Source organism: Arachis duranensis, chromosome 1, assembly GCF_000817695.3.
Source record: "Arachis duranensis cultivar V14167 chromosome 1, aradu.V14167.gnm2.J7QH, whole genome shotgun sequence".
NCBI classification, from domain to species: domain Eukaryota; kingdom Viridiplantae; phylum Streptophyta; class Magnoliopsida; order Fabales; family Fabaceae; genus Arachis; species Arachis duranensis.
This window is the reverse complement of record NC_029772.3, coordinates 12505997-12531458: the sequence shown is the minus strand read 5'-3', so window position 1 is coordinate 12531458 and position 25462 is coordinate 12505997. Positions and strand designations below refer to the sequence as shown.

At 33.6% G+C, this 25462-nt stretch overlaps 4 protein-coding genes across 4 annotated transcripts; 2 read left to right on the top strand and 2 right to left on the bottom strand.

The window, feature by feature from the left end:
• Positions 1–787: 787 nt before the first annotated feature.
• Positions 788–4283, bottom strand: LOC107479118 (uncharacterized). Its single transcript, XM_016099267.3, has 2 exons — positions 3725–4283; positions 788–2281 (listed from the first exon to the last, which is right to left on the bottom strand). Exons 1-2 carry the CDS (start codon positions 4042–4044, stop codon positions 970–972), a joined length of 1632 nt encoding a protein of 543 aa, XP_015954753.1. The 5' UTR covers positions 4045–4283; the 3' UTR covers positions 788–969.
• A 2424-nt stretch (positions 4284–6707) lies between these two features.
• On the top strand, positions 6708–17718 carry LOC107479097 (DNA (cytosine-5)-methyltransferase CMT2). The gene is given in 22 exon segments (XM_052259801.1): positions 6708–7122; positions 9129–9163; positions 9264–9951; positions 10195–10226; positions 10330–10432; positions 10978–11082; positions 11163–11282; positions 11398–11491; positions 11770–11912; positions 12008–12253; positions 12513–12571; positions 12649–12715; positions 12810–13139; positions 13277–13345; positions 13429–13515; positions 13584–13671; positions 14529–14644; positions 14721–14822; positions 15902–15945; positions 16702–16771; positions 16863–16966; positions 17122–17718. Coding segments are annotated over 22 exon segments (3243 nt in total). The 5' UTR covers positions 6708–6768; the 3' UTR covers positions 17309–17718.
• A 2564-nt stretch (positions 17719–20282) lies between these two features.
• LOC107479128 (uncharacterized) lies at positions 20283–23861 on the top strand. Its single transcript, XM_016099275.3, has 9 exons — positions 20283–20594; positions 20771–20836; positions 20982–21162; positions 21512–21708; positions 21843–21893; positions 22611–22702; positions 22910–22974; positions 23294–23385; positions 23504–23861. The coding sequence occupies exons 1-9, from the start codon at positions 20376–20378 to the stop codon at positions 23744–23746; spliced, it is 1206 nt and encodes a 401-aa protein (XP_015954761.1). The 5' UTR covers positions 20283–20375; the 3' UTR covers positions 23747–23861.
• Positions 23854–24917, bottom strand: LOC107479134 (isoflavone reductase homolog). Its single transcript, XM_016099287.3, has 3 exons — positions 24657–24917; positions 24375–24578; positions 23854–24215 (listed from the first exon to the last, which is right to left on the bottom strand). Exons 1-3 carry the CDS (start codon positions 24856–24858, stop codon positions 24052–24054), a joined length of 570 nt encoding a protein of 189 aa, XP_015954773.1. The 5' UTR covers positions 24859–24917; the 3' UTR covers positions 23854–24051.
• Positions 24918–25462: the final 545 nt, after the last annotated feature.

Here is a 25462-nt window from a genome sequence, read left to right as displayed (position 1 = left end):
TTTTCAATGAAACCAAAAAAGAACAATAAATATATTTGAGGATAATGTCACCAATTATAGGTCAGATAGGTCCCCAACATTAGTTTCTCAGGCAAACAGGTCCCTATAGAAGCACAATCATCAAGCAGATAGGTCCCCATTTAAAATGGTGCCATTTCACAACTCTACTTTCCATGGTGGGGACGAATCTATCTTCCACGAAACAACATCATTCGCCTCATAATTCAATACGACATCGTTTTGTTCAACTTGGATGGGACCAAATTGTCGCGAAGGTGACATGTCGCAGTTAACCTAATACATCAGTTCGTTAACCTTTACGTAGGACATCACCGTTAGTTCTGACCGAGTCAAATTGTCATGGAAACGTTTCTGGTGTATAACTAAAAATGTCAGGATCAAAATCTTAGTTAAATTTTATTGGAAACAAATCTGTTCGATCGTAAATTTTTTGAAGACCTATTTTAGAGTATTGCTCATAAAATAATTATATATGTATTGTTTTGTATATATCTATGTTTTATTAGAAACAATTAATACAAAATTATTTTTTATATTATAAAATATATGAAAGAGATATAATAATAAGGTGAATGTTATCGTGGCTAAGTTATGGTGCCTAACTTACTAAAAAAGGTAAAGAATAATATTTAATAAACTTTAAATATTTTACTTTTATTTTATACATTTTATTTTTTATTTATAAAAACAAGTTAATCAATTTAAGGACAACAATAAAAAACACCATAGAATCCACCTAATAATAATCACATCCTTTTCTCAATATATATCATTCAAATTAATCAAGTACAAGCACCTTGGGTAATACAGATACGTCTAAAACAATTTAACAAGAACATTGGAATTTGCAAAGAATCATGTAATAGTCACATATATAAGACGCAGAACATGAGGGTGTAAGCAAGTAAGCTGCTTGTCTTATAAATGGGGAAGGATGATATAGGAGTTTCAAACACTAACAGATTCCTTTGAATCTAAGCCGCTTGATGCAACGACATGGGAACGGGAAGGTCTCTCGCTGATGTCACCACTATTATCCTCAGCGACATGGCCAGCAGCAACAGCACCTCCGACATCACTCACATTCCCAAACAGAAGAACAACAATACCAGCAATACCAGAGCAAAACGCGGCCCCAAGAGAGGCCCTAATGCGTCCTGCAGCCACCGACCCCACCGTGAACCCCACACAGAGCCCCACGGATCTCACCCATCCGTACCACGCCGAGAACGCACCTTCTTTCCCGCAAGGTGCACAGTTTAGCACCAACACCCTCCCAAAAGCGTGAAGCAGCCCTGTTGCGGTGCCCTGAACCGCCCCAAATAGCAGCAAGTGGCTCCATCTCCAGCGGCTCTCCCAAAAGTAGAACCCTGACCCGGAAGAGAACATGGACAGCAGAAAACCCAGTATTTGCATCTTAACGGAATTCACCCTCATAAAGTGCTGCATGATCTGAAGCAACGGCAGAGAAAACAAAGGGAAGAGGAAATACACCAACCACAAATAAAGCAGGTGCACTGGCCTCATGCAGAGTTGACCCACCACAAATAGCACCCCTCCGGTGAATATGCTCATCGTGGCAAAAGAAGACAGAAAAACCCCAAAGAGGCCTCCAATTGCATGCGGGTATTTGAACAAAGAAAGGGAGTGATAGAGCCTTGAGGAGAGAGGTGAGACGGAGCAAGTGGTGGCACTTCTGCTGGGAGAAATGAGGACAACATGCACCACCCCGGCGAGCCATATGAGGCCACTGAAGATTGAGACAACCCAAAGGCTCAAGAGGTTACGGTCGCTGGGTTCTCTAAGCATGTGGTAGGTTAAGGATGAGACGATAGCTGCACCCAATGAACCGAAAGCCGTGGCATAGAGGGAGAACCAGCTGGAGATACTTAATCTTGGGAAGAACCTGGTTCTTCTCCTAAGGGCGGGTGTTGGTTTTCCATAGGGACGAAGCATGAGAGCGAGATAATGGGTGTGTGCTGTGCTGGCGACGGTGGCGGCAAGAGCGATCCCAGCGATGTAGGGAATGAAGATCTTGGTGGTCTTGAAGAATCCGGCAGGCAGGCAAAAGAAGACACCAACCCCTGTGGCTGCAGCTGTGATGATTGCGTAGAACTGATTGGCATCCAGGTGGAAGGAGATGAATCCGAGAATTGGAGCAGCTAGGAGTAGGCCTCCACCCCAAGCAATTGATGTCCATTCCAACGAAGATAAGTGTGAGCCTGTGATGTTTATTGTCCGCTTTGTGAGCTTGCTATACCTGCAATCAATTTCATCATTTTTGTCAACACACTTAAAGTAACTTCCATGCCTGTTTATTTTCACCTCGTATATTATCATATCGACTTTTGGGTCAGACTTCAGAGTGTAGACAAGATCTTCTATTTAAATTCTCAATCACTAGAGCATAATGTTCGGCCAAGAATTTTATATACAACAATTTTTGTATAGAAAAAATATAGGTAGATAATAAAAATATTAAACAATTTTGTATATATATACAAAATTTTGAAAGTTAATATTGCCCCAAGTACATTTAACAAAGAAAAAAAATATTAAAAGTTTAAATTTAACAAAAGTTCATTGTTAGTAGATTTTATATTGGACTTGTTTTATAATTTTTTATAGAGAAAGTATAGGAGCCAATAGCTTAAATGTATAATGTATATAATGGAGGTTTAGAAAGTATTAGAGATATGACTATTAGTGTTACAATGTCCTGTCAGGTTATGCTTTTGGGATGAGTGGGTTCATGACATGGTATTAGAGTTCTAGATCTAAAAGGTTAAGGAGTTCGATTCTTGGTGAACTCCAAAATCAACTTTAAATTTTTGGGATGAGTGATTTTATCATGAGATGTTTATTGTTCCTGGTATCTGGATAGTTATTCTGAATAGTAGATGTTTATTTTATTCATAGACCAAATATTTAGTCTATTGTACACATTGTACGCTTAGGCCATTGACTCCCTAGCACTATCTTTTTTTTATAATATTAATTAAAATTAGTACTATAATATTGAATTTTTTGTACTATTTTATTTTTAATATTAAAAGTTATTTAAAAAAAGATAAAAAAATTATATTTTATACTAAATAAAATGACTTGGTTTTTTCTTTCCTTTGGAAATTACAACTCAGCCTTTTGTTTACTCTTGTTCCCCAAATTCGATATGGTAACACACACCATACTTGATTTAAATTCCTGTGATATAAAAAATAATCTTTGATTTTTTTTATTTTATCAATTATTTTTAATATTAAAAATAAAAAATACATTAAAAAGTATATATAAAAATATGAAAATATTTGGTAATTAAAGAAAATTAGGTAAAAATAGTCATAATTTATCTTATTTAGCATTAATTAATTGTTGCTTATTTAGTATTGATTAATTGTTGTAACAATTAATTAATGTTAAATAAGGTAAATTTTGGCTGTTTATAAAAATAATACATATAACATTGTTGAGTTATAGTGTAGAGAGATTTGAATCCTCTAAAGTTTGAATTTTACTTTAGAATAATGTGTGATCTTCTACCATTGAATAATTTTTCTTTCATATTTATTCTTAGTCCTACCCATGAAATTAATGATAAGAGATACACTTTATTCTCTCTGAAGTAAAATTCAAACTTTAAGTTAAATTCAAACTTTAAAGGATCCAAATCCAATGTAGAGAGTAGAGAGACTTATTAGCTTACAGAAGAATTTGCTTTTGAGGACACGGCATGCCATGGTGGTTATTGATCCATTGGTGGCGAAGGGTTTGGTCATCAGTGGAGAGCTGCTGTAGCTGACTGATTATGAGGGGAAACACCACAGGAATGACAACACTCTGAACCATGTAGGAGCACAACTCGTACACGTACCATCCCCATACCTCCAATCTTGATGGTTTCTCTCCTACTACTATTTCTTCATTATACTCATCATCATCATCGTAACTGCTTTTGGTTCCACCATAGTGATGAGGATGAGAATTCGCTTCCACCCTTGTCGTCACTACTTCATTCTCCATCATCAGGTTCAGGTTCAGGTTCAGGTTCTTGACAAAAGCAAAACAAGATCAGAAAGGGAAAGGCAAAGCAATGATGACATACAGTCCATAGCTACGTGGGGTGCTTATTATGAAGAAAGGTCAGAATAATAACACAGCTGTGTCAACGAAACTTTCGAGGCTGCCAAGAGCCAGTAGGAGCCTTGTTTCATTTGTTAACTAAACAGCACTTCATTGGAAGAATCATTCTCATCGCATCTGCCCTACGTTTCTCCTTGTTTTTTTCTCTTTATCTAACTTTCCTCGATCGATTTATATAATAATACATATTAAAAGTTAGTATGTCCGCCAATAGTGTTGTAGCTGATACCAGCACTCATCAATTTTGCTTGCGAAAAATATAGATAAACAATAAAAATATCAAATAATATAAATAATGGATATAACAAATATTTAATTCAATAAATATGTAAATAGTTATTCTAATATTAAAATTTATGTAAAAAATTTGGAGTGAAGTATGTTTTACTTGAATTGGACTAATTTTAAGACTTATTGTTCATGTTATTCAAAAAAGTGATTGGTTACCGACTTTTTTTATTGTTCCATGCTCTTCCCGGTCTTCACTATTTGTCTATTTTCCCTTTATTTTAATATGATGCATTATACATTTGTTTTGTTATATATATATATATTGATAAAAATTTAGATCCAGTTAATTTTACGTAAAGTTGATAGTTGAGACATATTAAATGAAAATTAGTCAAATTAATTAAATCATTTAACAATTTTCAACTATCAATTTTACGTAAAATGAACTGTACCTGAATTTTCACAGTATATAATTATCCATATTTAATTTGTTTTCCTAGCTAGCAATGATTTCTCACTTGAGTTACCGTAAGATCCTCCCTCAATAACCAAACTGATGTATGTATTTAGTTACAAATAGTCTTTAATTATTTATTTATAAGCTTCAAAGCAATTTTGTTTTATTTTGTTTATTTTTCCTTTAAACGCAACTACTAGAAGAAACATATAAATGAGAGTACATTTAGCGTCCAATACAATTCTTGTCTGGTAGACTGGTACCAGTATGGGGATTCCTGATTTTGAAGTGTAAACATTTCCGTGGTTCCAATAATTTTCTTTAAGTTCTGTCAAAAACATGTAGTTCCTGGTAATCAATGTCTTCTACCACACCCTTAGAATTGGAACAATTTGGTTGCTGATACATTTTTTTTTTTCAAACAGCATTTATTTTTACTTGTTTGTATTCGTTTTAAGTCAATATTATTTTTCTTTTATTTTTAAGCAGAAAAAACTATTATAAACTAGAAGTTTTCTTTTTAAAAAAATGCATCATCCATTATCCGAGCTTTATTGCTATGGTGTAAGTCTAGTTAGTTACAACAATTGATGATGGATGGTCTTGGACAAAACAAAAATGCAACAATCTATAATACAAATTTGAGTGAGAAAATAATTATCATACTATATATTTTGTCTTCTTTTAAATTTTTGTCAAAATCCAGATAACACATTAAAATTCTAAGAAAATTGTTAAACGATGTACGTGCTTAGAATATTGTATGGGACTATGAATCAATAAAATTATTGTTTTGTCGGACATGGATATAGAAAGATAAACATTGTGTTTAAACTCCAAGCAATCGTTATATAGCATAAAAGAACCGAATCGATTTCCTACTTAATAACGGTTACAAAGGACAATTTTTTATCTTATATATAGGTATATGCTAAGTATAATTATTATTATTTTTCTCTATTTATTATGTAGTACAAATTTATAAACGTATGCCATTAACAAATGATAAAAAAAATCTGAGAAATATAATGCTATGCAGATATTATATAAACAAATATTTTAGTGTGTTAAAAAGTAAAAAGAAAAACACAATCAAGTTAAAGAATTTAATTTTAATGTACTAAAAATNTTATAATAGATAATATATTTAAAAATATCTTTTGGTACATGTAGAAATAATATTAAAATATTTTAATATGAGAAATGAGATAACAGACGAAATAAAAATATAAGAAATTTTAAAATTATTTAGTATTTAAAAAATAATTTGGTTAATAGGTGCAGTAGTTGTTAAAAATGTAAAAATAAAGCTTTTCTTATTAAAAAATGTTTAAATTTATTTCATATATTTTGAATTCACCTTTAATTTGTTAAATGAATAAAAAATATAAAAAAATATTTTTTTTAGAACAAAGAATCTTTTGTTAGTTGCCAATAATTATAGTTCAAATCTGATATTCATCTAAGAAGTCACAAATTTAAGTTTCTATATTTTTTGGTTAAAAAAAAAAACCTTTTATTAGTTAAATCTAAACAAATAAAAAAGCGAGAAAACTGTGGCAGAAAAAATTGAGTGTGACTCAGTGAACTGAACTGAGGTCTGACTGTCTGAGTGTCAAGTGTAGAAAAAGGACAAAGTTCTGTGCGGTAACTCAACGCCACTCTCGCTTTTTACATTTTCATCTCACTAACTGCTATTGACCAGGAAAATAATATGTAAATGAGTAAACTAAATAATTAAATATAGCATTTTGCCAACAAAGAAATTATGAAAATTAGCAATAAAAGATTTCAATAAAAATAATGTTAAAAAACTTTAAAATTGTTTTTATCAGGAGCGTAATCCATTAAAAAGAAATAGTGTAGCGGCTGCATTTATGTTGAGAACTTGAGATTTGTGAGCTGCTCAGCAAAATGGGATGGCAGATGGCAGGCAACAGAATGAGATGAGATCCGCAATGGAGACGGCGGCGTTGTTGAAGTCAAAATCCGAAAGCTTAAGCTTAGCCTTCACAGAGTCCGCGAACAGAGAGCTAGCTCCTTTGGACATGTCGTCCCCGCCTCCTTCAGACATCTCCCCCCGCACACACCTGAGGAGATCTCCCAGGTTCCCCGCTCTCAATGCCACCGTGCCACGTGTTCGAATGCGGAGGCTCACCCATGCGGCTGAACTCCGGCGCTCTTCCAGGCTCAACGCGGTCGCCGTTGGGGGCTGCAAAAAGAGAAAGCCGGGGTCTCATTCTCAATCTCAATCTCATGCTCGCCTTCTTAAGGTCTGTCTCCCTCAAATCTAATCTCTCTCTCTCTCTCTCCTCTTCCCCATTCCATGCAAATTGCCTTTTACCCTTCTTTTTTTTTTATTTTTGGTAGTAATGTTCTTCTTAGTAAGAAATTATAGCAGGATTACTTGTTTATGCTCATGTTTGGATCGGACTTCAGAGATAATAATGCTTAATTAATGTTATTAACAAAGTGGGGTCTGCTATTCGACGAAGATCCAGCAGCTGTACTTAACTCTTCCACTTTCAATTTGACTGAACAGGATTTTCTCATTTTGGGTCTGGATTTTATTAACTATAAGATTTCAACCTGTGCTTAGTATCTGTCTTGGGTGCAATTGATTCATGTACTCCGATCACTTTCATGTCCTAAAACACATCTAATACATATTTCTTGAATAATTATAGAGTTTATTTTTTATGTACTCAATAAAATATTTTACACATTTAGCTAATTTAGTTTTATTTGCTTTTTCTCTTAGTTGATTCTTTATGTGATTGATATGAATTATGAAAAGTAATTATTTTTCTTGATGTGATCATATATAATTGTTTGTTTGTATAGATATTTTTTGTACTGACAATATATAAAAATTAAAAACATAATTATAATCACTTAATATGTTTAATTCTTTTTCCATATATCTTCTAAATAATATGATATGAATGAATGGCTGCACCTATAATTGCTTTTGAATCGCAAGTGCTCTGGGAGCATGTAAAAGGGTCTCCTCCCTGTTAAGTGTTTAAGGGTGTAAAAAAAAGTTCGATCTGCCCAACCTCCATATCCAATATGTATCTGCTCCAGATTTGTTGATTTGTTGGGCTATCGGATATTATCTTACCCGCAGATACATAGGTATCACATCTACAAATCCAATCTGATAAAAAAAATAAAAAATAATATTATTTGTTAGGTTGTCTTAATCATTTATTCATTTTTTTGGTATTGATTGTCTTATTTATATTATTTAAGAAAATTATATTGAATAATAGTTTTGAAGTAAACAGGCTCAAAAAGGAGAAATAAAAAAGAAGTATTTCATGAAGAAAGAATATAAGCCTAGGATTTTTTTTGAAATACCTGTTATATCCGCATGTTTGATTAGAAAATTCTCGGGATAGGATGGAGGTTAAAAACGTGTTATCCGATTTCTTTTCTTGTGAATCGGATTGAGATTTTGACCAAATCCGATTATATCTATGTACACCCTTTCAGTGTTTATGTTTAATTTTTATTTGGCCTAAATAAGTGCTATGTTAGACAATATTAATCATCAACAATCCTATTAAATAAATGTGTAAAAATAAGTGGAAAGATAGAGTAATATAAGAAAAAAAAGGAAATAATAAAAATAATTTTGTAATATGTTCTAAAATCATGGTATGTACAATCTTTTCTTATATATAAAACTTTCACATGTTAGCTAAAAGTATGAAGAAAAAATGAAAGCAAACACAAAAGCTCTACTCAAATACTACTTTGATTTAATATTTCACTTGTTCGGGACTTGATCTTAGTTTCGTTTAACATTTACTACTTTAATCATTAATCTGTATTTTGGACTAATATCTGTAGCTGATTGTAATGTGCGTCTATTTACAAATTTTTTTGGTAAAGAAAAAGCCTATGCCTTTTTGACTAAGCTGCATATTTCAGAATTTAAAGCATTGCATTTGACTTAAAACTGAGAGTTGTTGAAGCTTTTAACTTCGTACAACCAACCTAACTGCATATTTAGGCTGCAGAGTTTCACATCAAGGACAGACACAAGGAAGTTTCATCCCCATTATTTGGGTTGGTATATTGTGGGTTTTGCAGCCATTTATGCTCCGATTTTTGAATTTCTAATTTATGTTTTGGTAATTTCAAACTTGATGTTTTCCTTGTGATATAACCAAATAATACAATTTACAGCAATGTTGACCGTAGCTTATTTTGGTTTTGTGATCGTGTCTCATGGTTTAAAATATTGTTGCTTGATTCTTGAGTTATGCAGCAGCAAAGATCTAGGGGTCCACAATTACTATCGATGTGAGTGAAAACCAGAAAGCATGTTTAGTACTTCACTCTCCCATCATTGTATTTTCTTGGTTTCAATTCCAGGCCACGTTATGCTTCTTGTTTTTTGTAGTGCTGACAGGAAGGACCAGAAATCAGTTTTGGATGGAAAATGCATTCAGGAAAAGAGCTGTAGGAGATCTCCAAGGTTGACACCAACTTCTCATTCTGAATCATCAAAGGCAAAGGACAAACTTGGAGCTGCATCAAGCAATAAGGAATTCGTCAAGCTTTTCAAACAGTGTCATGCGAAGCCATTGAGGCAGTCTCCAAGATTAAATCCATCTGGTGAGGCATGTTTGCAACTGCAAGACGTGAAAATGTCTGGTGGAAACGTTAGGAAATCTCCAATACTTCCATCTTCAAGTGGCAGTGAAAACATGGACGTCATTTCATTTCCAAAAAAAGAAATTTCTGAAGTAGTTCACCAAAAGGACAAGGACACCGAACTTCCGATTGAATTTAATTCTGATTCACTAGTTAAACAGAATTCTGAAGTTAAAACCATCACAAGAATCTCTCTTGAAATTGATGATACAGATTGCTTGAGAAGTTCCTCAGAGGTGGTGGAAAATGGCAGAATGGGTCCTGATTCCCTTGCCTTGCTAGAGTTTGATGACAGCCCACCAAGAAAGAAAAATAAAAAAGTGGCTTCTACAACGATTGAAATAATGGACCATAAAAGCATTCCTTCATTTGTTGGCAATCCAATACCAGATGATGAAGCTCAGAAAAGATGGGGATGGCGTTACGAATTGAAGGTTAATGACCCAATGTTTTTGAGATTCTTTTCATGCTATCAGAATTTCAGTATGCTGTGGTATAAAAGAAAGAAATTGTTAGCCATTTTTGTTTCACATAACATGTTCATGAGTCCATCTTTTTTGTTCTTCACCTTTTTTTTTTTAATTTTTATGAAATGGAAAACTTTGTTACTTTTAGTCTGAGAAAATGTTATTCTTTAGCTTTCCTTTTTATCTAATTTTTTCTGCTCAAGCATGCAGAACCAAAATAAAGGCCAAAAGTTCAAAATGAAGTAAGTTTGAACTACTAATTCACAAGCTTATATGTTGCTCCTTTTAAACTCGTAACTTAGATTAGATTATATAATTATTTCTTTCAATGTTGCTGATTTGTAGCGAGGATGAAGAAGACGAGATCATTGTAAATGTGAAATGCCACTATGCTCAAGCAGAAATTGGTAATTGCATTTTCAGTCTTGGTGATTGTGCAATTATAAAAGTAAGTGCATAGAGTTGAAGACATGCATATTCCTGCCATCTTTATCCTATTAAAATTTGTTGTGACTTTTAATTGAACTGTGTAACATCCTTTTTTTTCTAATTGGCATATTTGCATACCTGATATTTTGTCAGATGTGACTGAACCACATTAAAATCTGTATCTTATTACTTCTTTCTTTATTTTATAAAGTACAGTGCTTATTCTTTTTGAACTGGATATTTCCTGATTTCCCCTAAATTTAATTTCTAACTACATCATAATAGATTATGGTCAAGTAAGTAGCCTTTTATACTGTTATCTCCCCCTTTGATAACTTGGATTTAGCTGGGACATAACAAGTGTACCTTTTGACATCTGAATTACTGATATATTGCACTGAGGAAATAGTTTGCTTAATTATAACACCATATGAAACGGTTGCTTCTGCATATGGCTATTAATAGTAGTTTTTCTATAGCAGTACATTGTACAGCTGGTGAACCTTAAAATTTCAAGTGGACAAGACAAGAATTTATACTTATGTTCAAATGATTCTTGTGCAGGGTGACAGAGAAGAAAATCATGTTGGCAAGATTATTGAATTTTTCCAAACAACTGATGATCAAGATTATTTTAGAGTCCAATGGTTTTACAGAGTTCAAGATACAGTGAGTATAGAGTATGTCAGGAAGTTTATTTGGTAATGTCAAAGGATGCGCTATGAATGTTGCTTCCATTTTCCTTTCAGGTAATCCAAGATGAAGGCAGCTTCCATGACAAGAGGCGTTTATTCTATTCATCAATAATGAATGACAACTTAATAGACTGCATTATAGCAAAAGCTAATGTAACAATTGTAACACCTAGGGTATGGCACATTTAAGGGACTTTCTCTATTGCATTTCTCTTATTGATTGTGACGTATATGCTATTGCCTTAGTCATACTAATAACCAAATATTTTCTGCATGTGAGTTCTTACAGATTGATCGGAGGTCGATTTCTGTTTCACCATCTGACTTCTATTACGATATGGAATATTGTGTGGAATATTCTACATTCCGCAACATACCAGCAGGTGTGTCTTAGTTGACCCTAGGAAGCATTTTGGTTTTATTTTTTGTTCCATATATTACTGAAAAGAGGGAAAAGCATATAGGATGGAGAGTCTTACTGCTATTTAATTGTCACATGCATACAAGGATCCATGTTTGTTAATGATCTCCAGTTTTGGCTAAAAGTTTTTTTATTTCATTCCCACTCAGCTTTTCAAAATGTTATTTTTTGTGTAGATTTGTAATCCTATTAAGAATAATTATTTATCATCACCTATTGGCCTTGAGATTCTCTCAACAGAGGCCTTGGCAGTTACCAAAAGTCCACCCGAATCTGAGTTGCGGAAGACAGAATTATTACTACTAGATCTTTATTCTGGCTGTGGTGGCATGTCAACTGGATTGTGCTTGGGTGCCAAAGTTTCATCAGTTAACCTTGTGACGGTACTGTGAAGAAATCTTATCTTTAATGAAATTCTGAGTATCCATGAACTCATCCATGCCACACTGGTTTTACTCTTGTTTTCTGTTTTGGTCAGAGATGGGCTGTTGATAGCAACAAGTATGCAACTGAAAGCTTGAAACTAAACCATCCAGATACATATGTGAGTGATGACTATCCCGTGCTACAACAAAAAGATATTTGATGTGAACTTTTCACATTCAACATTGCTTTCTTCATTGTATAGGTGAGAAATGAATTGGCTGAGGATTTTCTGGAACTTTTGAATGATATATGCTATGGTGATCCCAATGAAACAGGGAAATGTAATCTATATTTGAAGGTAATGAATCCGATATCAAAATTATTTTGTGCTTTTGTCTTTTTTTTTCTTTTATTAATAATAAATTAATAATAACATGCTTCGGATATCACCACCCACTACGGTGATAATTATAAAGAGCCTAATAATGCTTCATGCCTTTACATTAGCAATGAAAAATCGTTACTATCTAATCTTTTATCCATGTTGCTTGTTAAGCCTCTAGTAATGTAAGGGATCATAATTTGGTAGTGATTGCTCTCTCATTGTTGTTCAATAGGTGCGTTGGAGGGGTCACAGTGAAAGTGAGGATACATGGGAACCACTTGAAAACTTAAGGTATATCTCGTGATTTTCTCTGTGATAGGTGATGTTACTATAGTTGGTGCCTTAGTACTCACTTATTTATATCTTAGTAATTGTAAGGAAAGCATACAGGAATTTGTGAGAAAAGGGATGATCTCCAAAATCTTGCCTCTTCCTGTAAGTTGTGTAGTTGATAATGTAGATTTGATAAAACTCTTAAGGTACTTTTTCGCACTTTTAAATAGAAATTTGTGGCTTGAAATTATTGCAGGGTGAAGTTGATGTTATTTGTGGGGGCCCTCCTTGCCAAGGAGTTAGTGGATATAATCGCTTTAGAAATGTTGCTTCACCATTGGATGATGAAAGAAATCGTCAGATTGTAGTTTTCATGGATATAGTAAAGTATTTGAAGCCTAAGTATGTTTTAATGGAAAATGTGGTTGACATATTGAAATTTGACAACGGCTCACTTGGAAGATACGCATTGAGTCGTTTGGTACATATGAATTACCAAGCAAGATTGGGAATGGTTGCTGCTGGATGTTATGGTCTTCCACAATTCCGGTTGCGTGTTTTCTTGTGGGGTGCTCATCCCAGTGAGGTCGTTTAAGAATCTGGAATTTTGTTTGGAAAGATGGGATTGTTGCTAAAACATTCATCTTCCGTCTCTTTATCTTCAAATTCTTGGAAAGATGAACTTTTGTTTTATTTTATTGATGATCTGTTATCCTTGAACAGGTTCTACCTCAATTTCCATTGCCGTCACATGATGTCATTGTTAGCTATTGGCCTCCAACAGAGTTTGAGGTACTAATCCTCACACTTCATCGTAAAATAGTTCTTTCAGACATCATGTCTATTCTTCACTGGCTTTTGACTTTTATTTACAGCGCAATACTGTTGCTTATGATGAAGGCCAACCTCGTGAACTTGAGAAAGCTATTGTTCTTCAAGATGCAATCTCTGATCTTCCTGCTGTACTGTTCTTCACTTGCTTTTGCTTTTCTATGTTAGCATGGTTTTAACGTAATTCAATGTTATATAGGTGACAAACCGCGAAACTTGTGAAGAAATGCCATACAGAAATCCTCCAGAAACAGAATTTCAGAGATATATAAGGTCAACTAAATATGGTAATAATGCTACCCCTTCTGTACACTTTGTGACTAATCATAAAGTGACTTGAAAATTTCACTTGCCTCTTCATTTCATTCTGTGTTGTTGATTTATGCTGAACTCCCTTCTGTGCACTCAGAGTCAATTTTTGAAATAGGTTTTCAAAAAAATTCCTGAATGAAATAATCTAGATATTTTGTAGGATATTTAAACTGCATGTAATATGTTGGATTGTAGAAAAATCTAGTTGAACTCTGGGGTTTCTAGATCTTATATGGATCCTGGGTTTAGGGTTTAGGGTTTCTAGATCTTATATGGATCCTGGGTTTTTCAGTCATGAAACCCAATTGTGTGTAGTCGGTTGGCCTGGCTATTTTATTTTATTAAATGGTAAGTGTCAAAGGCGAAAGCAAAGAGGTTTTTTTTAGTCTTAATTTTTAAGTTAAATGTATATGGTAAAAACGTTTTGAATGAAAGATTGGTTGAACTCAAGTAGTTACACTAGAATTTATTATAGAATAGACATATCGATTACAATTCTTACTGGTTGAATAAAAACGATAAAACCTAAACCTAGTCCTGGTTAAATAAAACAACTTAAATTTAAAATAATAACAAACTTGTATATTCTGCAACATATGGTAGTTGATAGTTTATTCTTATTCATTTGTGAAAGAGTAATGTTAAGTAACCAACTTTTTCTGAATTCAGTTCATCTTAAATGTTAGGGCTCCTGTGCTTTGTTTATAATCACTTCATTTTTTCGCTGTCTGCCGTTTTTCTTCGTTTTATCATTATATTTGTGTTTTTGGCCTGTAAAGCTCTGCAGCAAAAATAGCTCATCTATATTGTTTTCATTATGCATTTTGAGTAGAGATGACTGGGTCAACATTGAATGGAACAACAGAGGAAGGTTTACTATATGATCACCGACCCTATATTTTGGGGGAAGATGACTACCTACGTGTTTGTCAAATTCCAAAACGGAAGGTTGTAATCTTGATTAAGTCAATGTATTATGCTTTTGATCGATTCCTTGTCAACCCTTAATTTGATGCTACTTTAGGGAGCAAATTTCCGTGATCTTCCGGGTTTAGTTGTAATTGACAATGTGGTTAGGCGGCATCCAACTGAGAGTCTACCACTACTACCATCTGGAAAGCCCTTGGTAAGGTCTTTTTGTTGCCTTCACGCAGAAAGTGGTCTACATTCTTTTTCAGCTATTTCTATTTGCATTGAAATTATAAACATTTCAAATTTGTTTTTCACTACGGGTTAAAATAAAATGATAACGAACTATTGATGCTTAAGTTAATCTGTTTTATACTGGTTAAGAATTAGCTTTCAAGTTCCAAATCATATTTTAGATTAGGATATTAGGTGGTTTCTAATTATCAAATGGTTCGTCTACAAGGAAATTACATGAGTGTATATGTTCCTGCCTATAGGATATAGGCTAATTTTTAGGCAAGCTTCATTCTGCTTGACCTGGATCCCCGGGGGAACATATATAGACGTAGCAGGCCTGATTGGCCATTATGTGGTCCACAACATGACTCTCAAGCTGGTTATACCGCCACATTAAAGTTAAGCATTTTACTCTGAGAAGGTCGGGTGAACAACAAGCAGGTCAGAGGGAACAAACCCAGATGCTTGATCTGGCCCACAAACTCCTCAGACTCAGGCATAATGACAAAACCTTATGTCACTCCAAGTCATACAACGGCCTGGTCTGTCCCAGAACCATATTTAGTTTCATAGATCAGTGCAATATATAACCATGAAGCTTAGTACAAGTGGTAGTTAATTAGTTGTTTAAGCGTTACATTCCGGGGTTGATTCTTAGGGACGGCATGGCATGTATAGTCACATTATTTATTTTAGCTATAATTTTAAATGTTATTAAGGTATAAACTAACTTTTTTGTTTAAATGTTTTAAATGTGTTGGTTCTTCGTAGCTTGTTATGTTTGAATTGTTATTCTCCTAGTTATGCTTTTTCTATGGAAGTTTAAAAGAAGTGGATGGAAATATTTGCAGCATATATCACAAATTCTCGCATATAATATCACATGTGAATAAAAAATTAGCTTAGTAATTAGATGCTTTTGATATCTCCAAGTAGAAGTTGCTGGGTTTAAAATAGGCCAATCTGTGTTCCATTTTTCATATTTCATGTTCTTGATTCATGCTTATAGTGAGACAGAGTTAAAAACTATTCTTCGCTGGGTATCTTTCTTGGTTTCAGGTTCCAGATTATGCCTTTACTTTCGAACAAGGGAGATCTAAGAGGTATATATTCAGTTCAGTTCTCTGTAGTATATATTTTTATTTTCTTACTTCACATTTTCATGAATGTTTACAGCCGGTTTGGATGGATAAGGAAAACAGCTTAAATTATCCAAAAAAATAACAAAATTGTTTTTCAAAAAGTAGATGCATTTGGGTGGCTTCAATCAAAATTGTACTTTGGACAAAAATGTTATTTGTTCACTAAAAGCTGTGTCCATTTAGATACTAATTGTACTGCCCTTGATTAAATTGTGGACTCTGCTACTCCTCACTCATCCCCTTTTTCCATGCTTGGTTTTGAAGGGTAACTAAGTGGGTACCACCTTTTGATGTGCAAAATATTTTTTTGTAACCAGAATATGATAACTTAAGTTGTCTTGACGGAAATAATTTTAAGCAACTTTTTGAAACAGATGGTTACAATTAGAAGTTGACTATTTTTAGAATTGACATCATTTAGACGTTGGTTATTTTTTGCGGTGTTATAATTTTACTAAATTATCCACAAGTATCAATAAGAACAATCATTCCCTATCCATTGTAGTAATTTTATCATAATGCAACATTTTCCACACAATCTAAACAGATTATTTTAAAATCACATTTCAATCAAACTATCCAAACATTGTTCTCACATGAATTAATTTTCACACAATCGAATATATAAAAGAGCAAATGTACAAATTAGTAACTATTGAAATAAGTTTAATTTTTAACTTTTTCCAAAAACATTTTAATTTGTATGTATATATGCAGGCCATTTGGACGGTTGTGGTGGGATGAGACAGTTCCTACGGCACTGACCTTCCCAAGTTGCCATAATACGGTCTTATCTTTGTCTTAGTTTTAATATTCTTATGTGTGTGTGTATGTGTATGTGTATAAATTGATTTCTTATTCATTTTAAACTCTTGCAGAAAATACTACATCCAGAGCAGGACCGAGTCCTAAGTATACGAGAATTTGCTAGGCTGCAGGGTTTTCCTGATTATTATAGATTTTGCGGGAATGTTAAACAGAGGTTTGAAACTATTATTTTGATCAATATTATTACGGATTCATTTTTTCATGATTGGTTACTGGGTTTATACTTTGTAGGGAGCATATACATTGTGATAGCAGACACACACTAAGCATTATTATCATGATATGATACGATATTACTATTATATGTAGGTACCGGCAAATTGGGAATGCGGTTGCTGTTCCTGTTGGAAGGGCTTTAGGATATGCTCTTGGAATGGCATATATGAAGAAGCTCAGTGGAAATGAGGCACTTATGACCCTTCCTCCCAAGTTTTCTCTCTCCAATTATCTTCAGTTATCATCAAAGGATCAACTCGGCAAAACTGACACTGACTAGCATTCATCCTTCTGTAGTTCTGTTACTATTTTTCTTCATTGATTGGTTTCCCGTAATTGAGCGGCATGCTGCCATTGCCATTGATATTTAAAACTCCTTGCTCAGCAATCTTTGTTTGTATGATATATCGGCAAATTCACTTGAGTTGGCTACATAGTAGATTCTCGTTAATTTTGCATAGCTGATGAGCTATTTGTTAAGTAACTTTATTCAGGATGTAACCCGAGGTCATTAATAGTAACTTTTTCTTTTGTAGTAGTAAAATAAATCTAATCTCATGTAAGTAGACACGCGATAATGGATTTGTGAGACAAATCACGAGTGTTATGTATTTTATCTACTCGATTTTCATTGGTAACCCGTAACCAGCACTGTTTATTTTATTCTTTTAATATATTATTTTCTTCCCAGAGCATGCTCTTCGGGTGCTTGGTATATTGTGAAGTGGAGTATACATATTTTTCATGTTGTGTACCAGGGGTGGGCATGATCCGGCCCGGTTCGAAACCCGACCCGGCTCCGAACATGTTAGGGACTAATTTGGTGTGATTTCACCGGTTCTAGAGCCGGATAAGGGTCTCAAAAATTGACCCGGTTATTATTTCGGGTCGGGTTTGAGCCATGACTTGAGTCACCCGAAATCGGCCCGGTTGTCTGCTCATCATACACAACTAATATTTTGTATTATTAGTTATTATAAGACTATAAGTTAATGTTTTATGTTTAAAATGCATAAGATTTTAGACTAATTAATGCATAATATTGTGTTATTTGTATTGATTTAAATATTTGGTGTTATTAGACAATATTAGTATTGATTATGTTTATGCTTTAATTTTAGAGAAGAGTTAGTTCTTGTTATATTTTTCTAAGTGAATTTTACCATGTCAAATAATAGTTGGAGTTTTGGAAATTTGGATATTTTCACATGCTAGCTTATAAGAAGGTATCAACGTAATGTAATGTTGATGACCTGGTTTTCACCTAGTTTTTACCCGATATAATTGTGGCCCGAAAGTGTATATGTTTTATCGGGTCTATGGTCGGATTCGAGTTTCATAAATAGACCCGGTATATATTTTGGGTCGAGTTTGGATCACATCAAACCCGATTTCACCCGACCCATGCACACCCCTATTGTGTACTGAGTTTGATTTTCTAAAGAGCAGGGGATTTCCATATCCATGTCAAACTCACATTTTCAGTCCATGAAATTTTCTAATCTGCACGAGGGGCTAAGAGTAACATAAAGAATCTGGTGTATGGAGACATTGTTAGGCCTTGCTCACGCAGAAATTTAATGCCTATTTTCATTCCACATTATGAAGAATGATGATTGTTATCCCAAATATATTCCAATAATGATGATCGAATACAACACTGTTCTTGATAAGTCAGGCAAGATAATGCTAGAATTGAATTATACTCTCTGATGTGCCTCTTCCTGGAATAAAACTACATTTTTCATGTAATTTGAATCTTTAGATACACAGGCGTTAATCAATAAGTCTTGAGTGACTTCGGATCAAAAGCACCTAATTTCACTGCCTTCTTGTCAACTTATTTATCGACGAAGTATAATCCTAATATCTTTTGGTATATATATTTGTTAGGTTTTTTTTTTACAACATTAAAATATTTAGAAAACTATTTATATACTAAATATTCTTGATACCCGTATAAAAATACGGTTGTTACTAATTAATTCTGGTATCAAAACAACGCCAATTATAAAGGGTGTAGAGGTAACGGGATTGAAATATTTTTATATACGTTTAAAGAAGGAATTGCTTAATTAGTAATTTTTTTACTGGATACGAACTAATGAGATACTATAGAAGTATAGGGAGATCTATGATGATTATTGAAAAATTATGTCATTTAAATTAGGAGAGATACTTTATTAACCCATTTTTAACAACAAGTCGGTAAACGGAATAATGAGTTGACACTCTAATGCTGTATTGAACCTGCACGTATGCACAGTGGCAAGAGCTTGAAACGAAATTTTGGGAGGCTAGATGAAAGATAATTGTCAATATGTTTTTGATATGAATCTCATTTAAGATAAGCTCGTCTAACTTCATCTCTCTGATTTGGGTAATATTGCCAAATTTAAAGCCATTTTTCAGGGTATCGTTCTACTCTTTAAACTTTTGAAGGTTGTATCTTACTTTTTTCGTGATTCATTAAAGTAGAAGAACTATCCACAAGTGTTGATTTGTAAAAGTTATATATTTTCCTTCTTGAATATTAGCCTTCCTCTTGAAAAATGCATCAACTCTTTGATTTTTTATGACTATTTTATATAAAAATTTGAATATATATCCAGTAAAATATGTAAAAAAGAAATTAGAAGGACAAATATTAAAATTTATAATATTTATTGAATTTTTTTATCAATTTATACACATACAATAATATCAATACTTATTGAATATTCTAATATTTTTTATCATATAAAAAATTAAATTAAATAAATGGTAAAATATAAAATAATATTAAATTACATAAATAAAAAATACATAATTTTTTATATTTGAACTCAAAGGTAAAGGGAGTGTTGCTTATTGAATAGAGAGCTACAAAATGCGAATACACTCAATTCAATCCAAATTCAATATGTTTTGAAGGTTTAAAATTAAAAATTATTGTGCAATAAAAACAAGAGATGGAGATTAAACTTTGATATTTTAAGTCATAATAAAATATTTGAGTCAACTGAACTATTTTTTATTTTTTAAAAAAATATTGCTAATTTTTTTAATAAAAATTTGGGGCCATGGCCACCCCTTGTTTGAACTAAGCTCCGCCCCTGCGTATACACTCTCTCTTCTAGTTATTTTTTTTAATTCAAATTTTATTATAAATTTGAAAAACTTAGAGACATTGACAGAATAATTTAACCTGAAAAATAAAAAATAAATAAGAAAGTGCATAGGGCATGCCATAACAGAAGAGAAGAGAATGCGGTTGGTGGACTTGGAGTGATAAATAAGACTAAAACCCTTGGTAAGTGTTAGGGGTTAAAGAAGGTGAGCGAGGGCGAGGAAAGGCAGTTACATACATGATCATGATGAGGGCGAAGAGTGTATTAACATCATCTGCTAACACCCTTTTTCAGCTTCTCCGTTCTAATTCTAATTCTAATTCTCATCTGGCGACACTCATGAGTAGGAGGAGGACTGGACTGACCTCCTTTTCTTCGTCTTCGTCTTCTTCTGCGCTCTCCCCTGACCATCGCGTTCCTGCTACTGTCATTACTGGTTTTCTTGGCTCTGGAAAGGTAACCCTCTTCCTTTTTTCCCCCCTCTTCGTACAATATAATACCGTAATAAACAATTTCTAATTGGAATTCTCTGTTACCTCTATCATTTCTTCACTTTGAGACAGCACCTGCTTTGTGCATGAATAATTTCTACTTAAATTATATATAACTTGTGGAATGTGGAATGCTTGCAGACTACTCTTCTCAATCATATTCTCACATCTCAACATGGCAAGCGCATTGCCGTCATTGAAAATGAGGTATCCACCTCCCACATATTTATCATTTTCTAATCAAGTAATTGCTTGGATATTTATAATTTATCGATATGAGCTTTACAGAAGCTGCCCTTGTATGTATCATCGATTATGCTGTTAATTTGTGAAAACCATCTTGAAAATGCAGTTTGGTGAGGTGGATATTGACGGATCCTTGGTTGCTAGTCATTCTTCCTCAAACGAAGACATTATCATGGTTAACAATGGCTGCCTCTGCTGCACCGTGCGAGGAGATCTGGTTAAAATGCTCTTGGAGTTGGTCACCAAAAAGCGACACAATTTTGATCATATCGTAATTGAAACCACAGGTATGTAAATTGTTCATGATTTTTGAACGACTTATGCAGCACTGGGGATTGAGGCATTAGAGGCTCGCTATTTACTTGCAAGGTGAAAGCTAAATTCACCATGCGTTAAGTTACTAGAAAGATAATTCTAGAAAGACCAAATTTTCTTTGTTCGTGACTTCTAGGATATAGTTGGAAAAAATAAGTAAAAGAAAATCAGTAAATGAGATTCTGCAAAATGGAGAACGTTTGGAGAAGCACAATGAGTCTTCTATAGTCCACATCTTTTCCCAGTTTCTTTTAACTGCATCTATTAGGTGTATGAAAAGGTTGAATGGAGCATATTGTTTCAAGTTTAAACCCTTCTCAGGTCTTGCAAAGCCAGCTCCAGTTATTGAAACATTCTGCATGGATGAACTGGTTTCTCAGCATGTGAAATTGGATGGATGTGTGACTTTGGTTGATTGCAAGCATGCTATGCGACACTTAAATGAAGTGAAACCAAGATTTGTGGTCAATGAGGCAGTAGAGCAAGTTGCATACGCCGATCGTATTATTTTGAACAAGGTTATTGTCTTAAGATTCTGCGATCCTATTTATCTGCATTCATCTACTTTTTCTTTTGTTTAGTATGACATAGTTGTGGCTCTATTTCTGGATTGAGAATTGAGATTATTTATAAAATTTAATTGCTTTTGCAGATAGATTTGGTTACTGAAACCGAGTTACAGATACTGACCAAGAAAATAAAGGTATGTTTTTGTTACGTATGGATCCTCTAGATATTTTATTTCTTAATTGAACTAGGATGGTAATTGAAATCTAGGGAGAGATAATGATGTGGTCAAACATCAATCTTAGTCCACGAAATGAACATGTACGTCAGTTTTACTACAATTTCCTATTAAGGCATACCATGCTGATGATGACCCTGTGTTCTGTTATTTTAAATAAAATTTCTTTTTCTGAATGGATATGGATTCATAGTTGATTGGATTTGTCAACATTGATGTATTACCGCAAATATTTAAGAGAAGAGAGAGAAAATATAGTACAAAAAGATAGAGAGATAAGTGAGTGGTCATGAAATGATATGGAATAAGGATTTTTACTCCATGGAGGAGGATAGAATGTCTCATTTATCATACTGTTTGCACCTGTCCTTTTGGTTTGTTGAATATGGGTAGAGCAGAGCTGTAGTTCTGTGTTGACTTTTGAATCTTGATCTAAGGCGAAAACAAATTAACATTTGGTGCTAGATGATTGAGATTTCATGCTGTTATCATGATATGATGAATGCTTTAATGATAAAGGGATTCCATTTAATTTCTATGATTAGATCAGACTGTTGTCCAATAATTTTGTTGTCATTTATAAGCTTCTGTAGATTTTTTTTACAGAGGTTCTTGGGTCAATGAGAAAAGTAATACTCGTGGAAATACATATATCTTTTTGTGAATTATTGCCAGCACATCAATGGGATGGCACAAATTAAGCAAGCTACATTTGGAGTTGTGGATGTTGACTTTGTTCTAGGTGTTGGAGGATATGATCTTGAGAGGTAATAAGTATCATGTTAATTTGTATCTTTGAAATATTGGTACTTAAATCTACCCTTTTATGATCCTGTTTTAGTACTTAATACATTTCTTGTTCCCCTTTTTCCTACAAAATAATGTGGCTATTGGTATGGTTATAATGAATATCTATAGATGCATATTAGCTGCAACCTGATCTGTTTTTCAATCAAAATGCCTTGATATTTCAGAATTGATTCTGCGGTGCATGGAGAATGTTCCTCTTCCGCATGCCATCAAAATGATTCTGGACATGGTACTCTTTCTAAACCCTTTATTATCATTTTTTAAACGAGGTTATCAGAGTCTGCTGCAATACAAGGTCTATTATTTTCTAATGGAAAACAGAGGCATTACTTTTTTTTATGTTGTAGACAAATGTTGCAATTGCATTATTCCATAACGTTATATTCTTAAAATATTTACATTTCTTTTTTGTCTGAAAAACTCTACCATTTTGAAGTAATAACAAAGCCTCTCTGACTTAATTGATGAAAGTATTTCCAAAGTCCCCCCTCCCCCCTCATTACTCTTGTGGTTCTGCATTGTTTCGTGATTCTAAAATTTATCCACAGATCACAAAGGGCATCATCATGATGATCATGTGCATGATTCTTCTGTCTCTAGCATTAGTATTGTTGCTGAGGGAACTCTTGATCTTGATGAGGTGAGTCAATAAATTGTTTTAAACTCTTCATGAACTGTGTGTTTGTTCTCAAAAGTTACTGAATTGCTTTGTGTAGATTTCACGGTTAATGCTTCAAGTTTATGCTTTGTTGACGTAGGTGGATGATTGGCTAGAGAGATTGATTGAAGAAAAAGGAGAGGACCTTTACAGAATGAAGGGTGTGTTATCAGTGGATGGTTCTGATCAGCGATATGTGTTTCAGGGGGTGCATTCCATGTTGGATGGCTGCCCGGGACAAACATGGGAACCAAATGAGAAGAGGCTTAACAAGCTTGTATTCATCGGAAGAAACTTGGATGAAACTGCCCTCAGAAAAGCCTTCAAAGGTTGTCTACTATAGTCTAGTCTATTTTGTGTGTATGTTTTGTGTGTATGTTGTGATTTACGATTTTTGATAGACAAATATATATTGTATCTTATATTTGAATATTTAGGTAAAAGCAAAAGTTAGATAAGTAGTATTCTTTGCATAAAATAAACCATAAGATGCTTTAGTTCCATCTCTATTGGTAACCACTGCTTATGTCTCATTATTTAATTGAGACAAATGAAAATCACCTACAATACAACAGGCGGTCCTCATTGGACTTTTTGCATACTATTGCTCGTGGAATAAGAATACCATGTTTGAGGCCTTAATTATTATTATAGGTATAATTTTAGGTATTCATTCATGCGTGTGTATGTCACCTCTGGATAAAGCTCTGAGGCTTCTACTCCCTCATCTCCTATTTCAAAGTTTGTCAAACACCCTTCATAGAATATGTGGTAGTAATGGCCCACTCCCACTTGGCTTGCATAATCCAAACCTGCAATTTTAGCCAATCAACTATGGTGAGCTAGGTTATTTCTTGAAAGAGTTGTGTTATACTATTATAGCCTATAGGGACCAACTCTTGTCAAGATCAAAGAGTCATGCACCTTCCTCTAGTATCGAAGGTATTAAGAGATTTTTTAATATATTTGACCTTCCATAGAAGAAAGAAGTTCTTGCTTGGATAAGAAAGACTTGTTTAGTTTCCTTTGTATGAGTTTCTCCCACATCTCAATGAGCTCTCTCTGGGTGAGAATGTTTTCTGGCGGCCTTAGGTACACCGTCTTATTCAATGTTCGAGGATCATCAATTGTCTTTATTGTGTATGTCGCAATATCATCTTCATCCATATAAACAACTGCAAACATACATAGAACCAAGTATTAAATAGATGAGTATTTGTCGTTGTTCTTTTTCTGTCGTGGTTAGTGATTACCTTTAACATTGCCATCTCCATAGATAAGGACCTTGTCTTTTGGAGGTAAAAGAGTTCCCATCTGAGAGAGATTACCAGCAAAATATCCCGCAAAACAGTTGGCAGAGATGTAAGTAAAAGGGATGTTGGCATCCTCTATTGCTTTTCTCACCGTCATTTTTTCGTCAAAAGAGACTCTTCCTGGTTCCATTGCATTTTTCATACGTGCTGGGTCCGTGCCGAATTCCGAAGGCAGAAAACGCTACAGGAAAATTTATAAAACAATACAAGTTAAATTTTATTCGAAATATATTATTATCAACGTGGAAAATTCCTTAGACGAAAAGTCGATGAATTAGACTTTTAATGCTTCTACAAAAATCCGGGCTTTTGTGCCCTCGAAATGCAGCTTCTTTTTTTAGTTTATTTATTATATAAAAAATATTTTTAAAAAAAATTAAAAATATAAATTACAGTTTTTTAAAAAATATATATTTTTTTAATTTTATTAGTGCTTTTATTTTTCTTATTAAAAAATTATTAAACACGCTAAAAAAAAAATCTTTTTCCAAGATAATAGTGCAATTGTGCAAACAAGCACTTTAAATAGTAGATTAATTCAACCAAGCTGGATTGGTCTAGTAGTTAGCTCACTAGTCTGCTTAAGCAAATGTCGGGGATTCGAATCCTGCCTTATGCATGCAACAACCCATATCAATTTCTAAGATTTTATTCCGGCAGAACTAGTTCATTTTTCGGCAGAGTGATTATCCAAATAAAAAAAAATTAATGTACAAATCATTCTTAATTGCACAATAATATTGTAC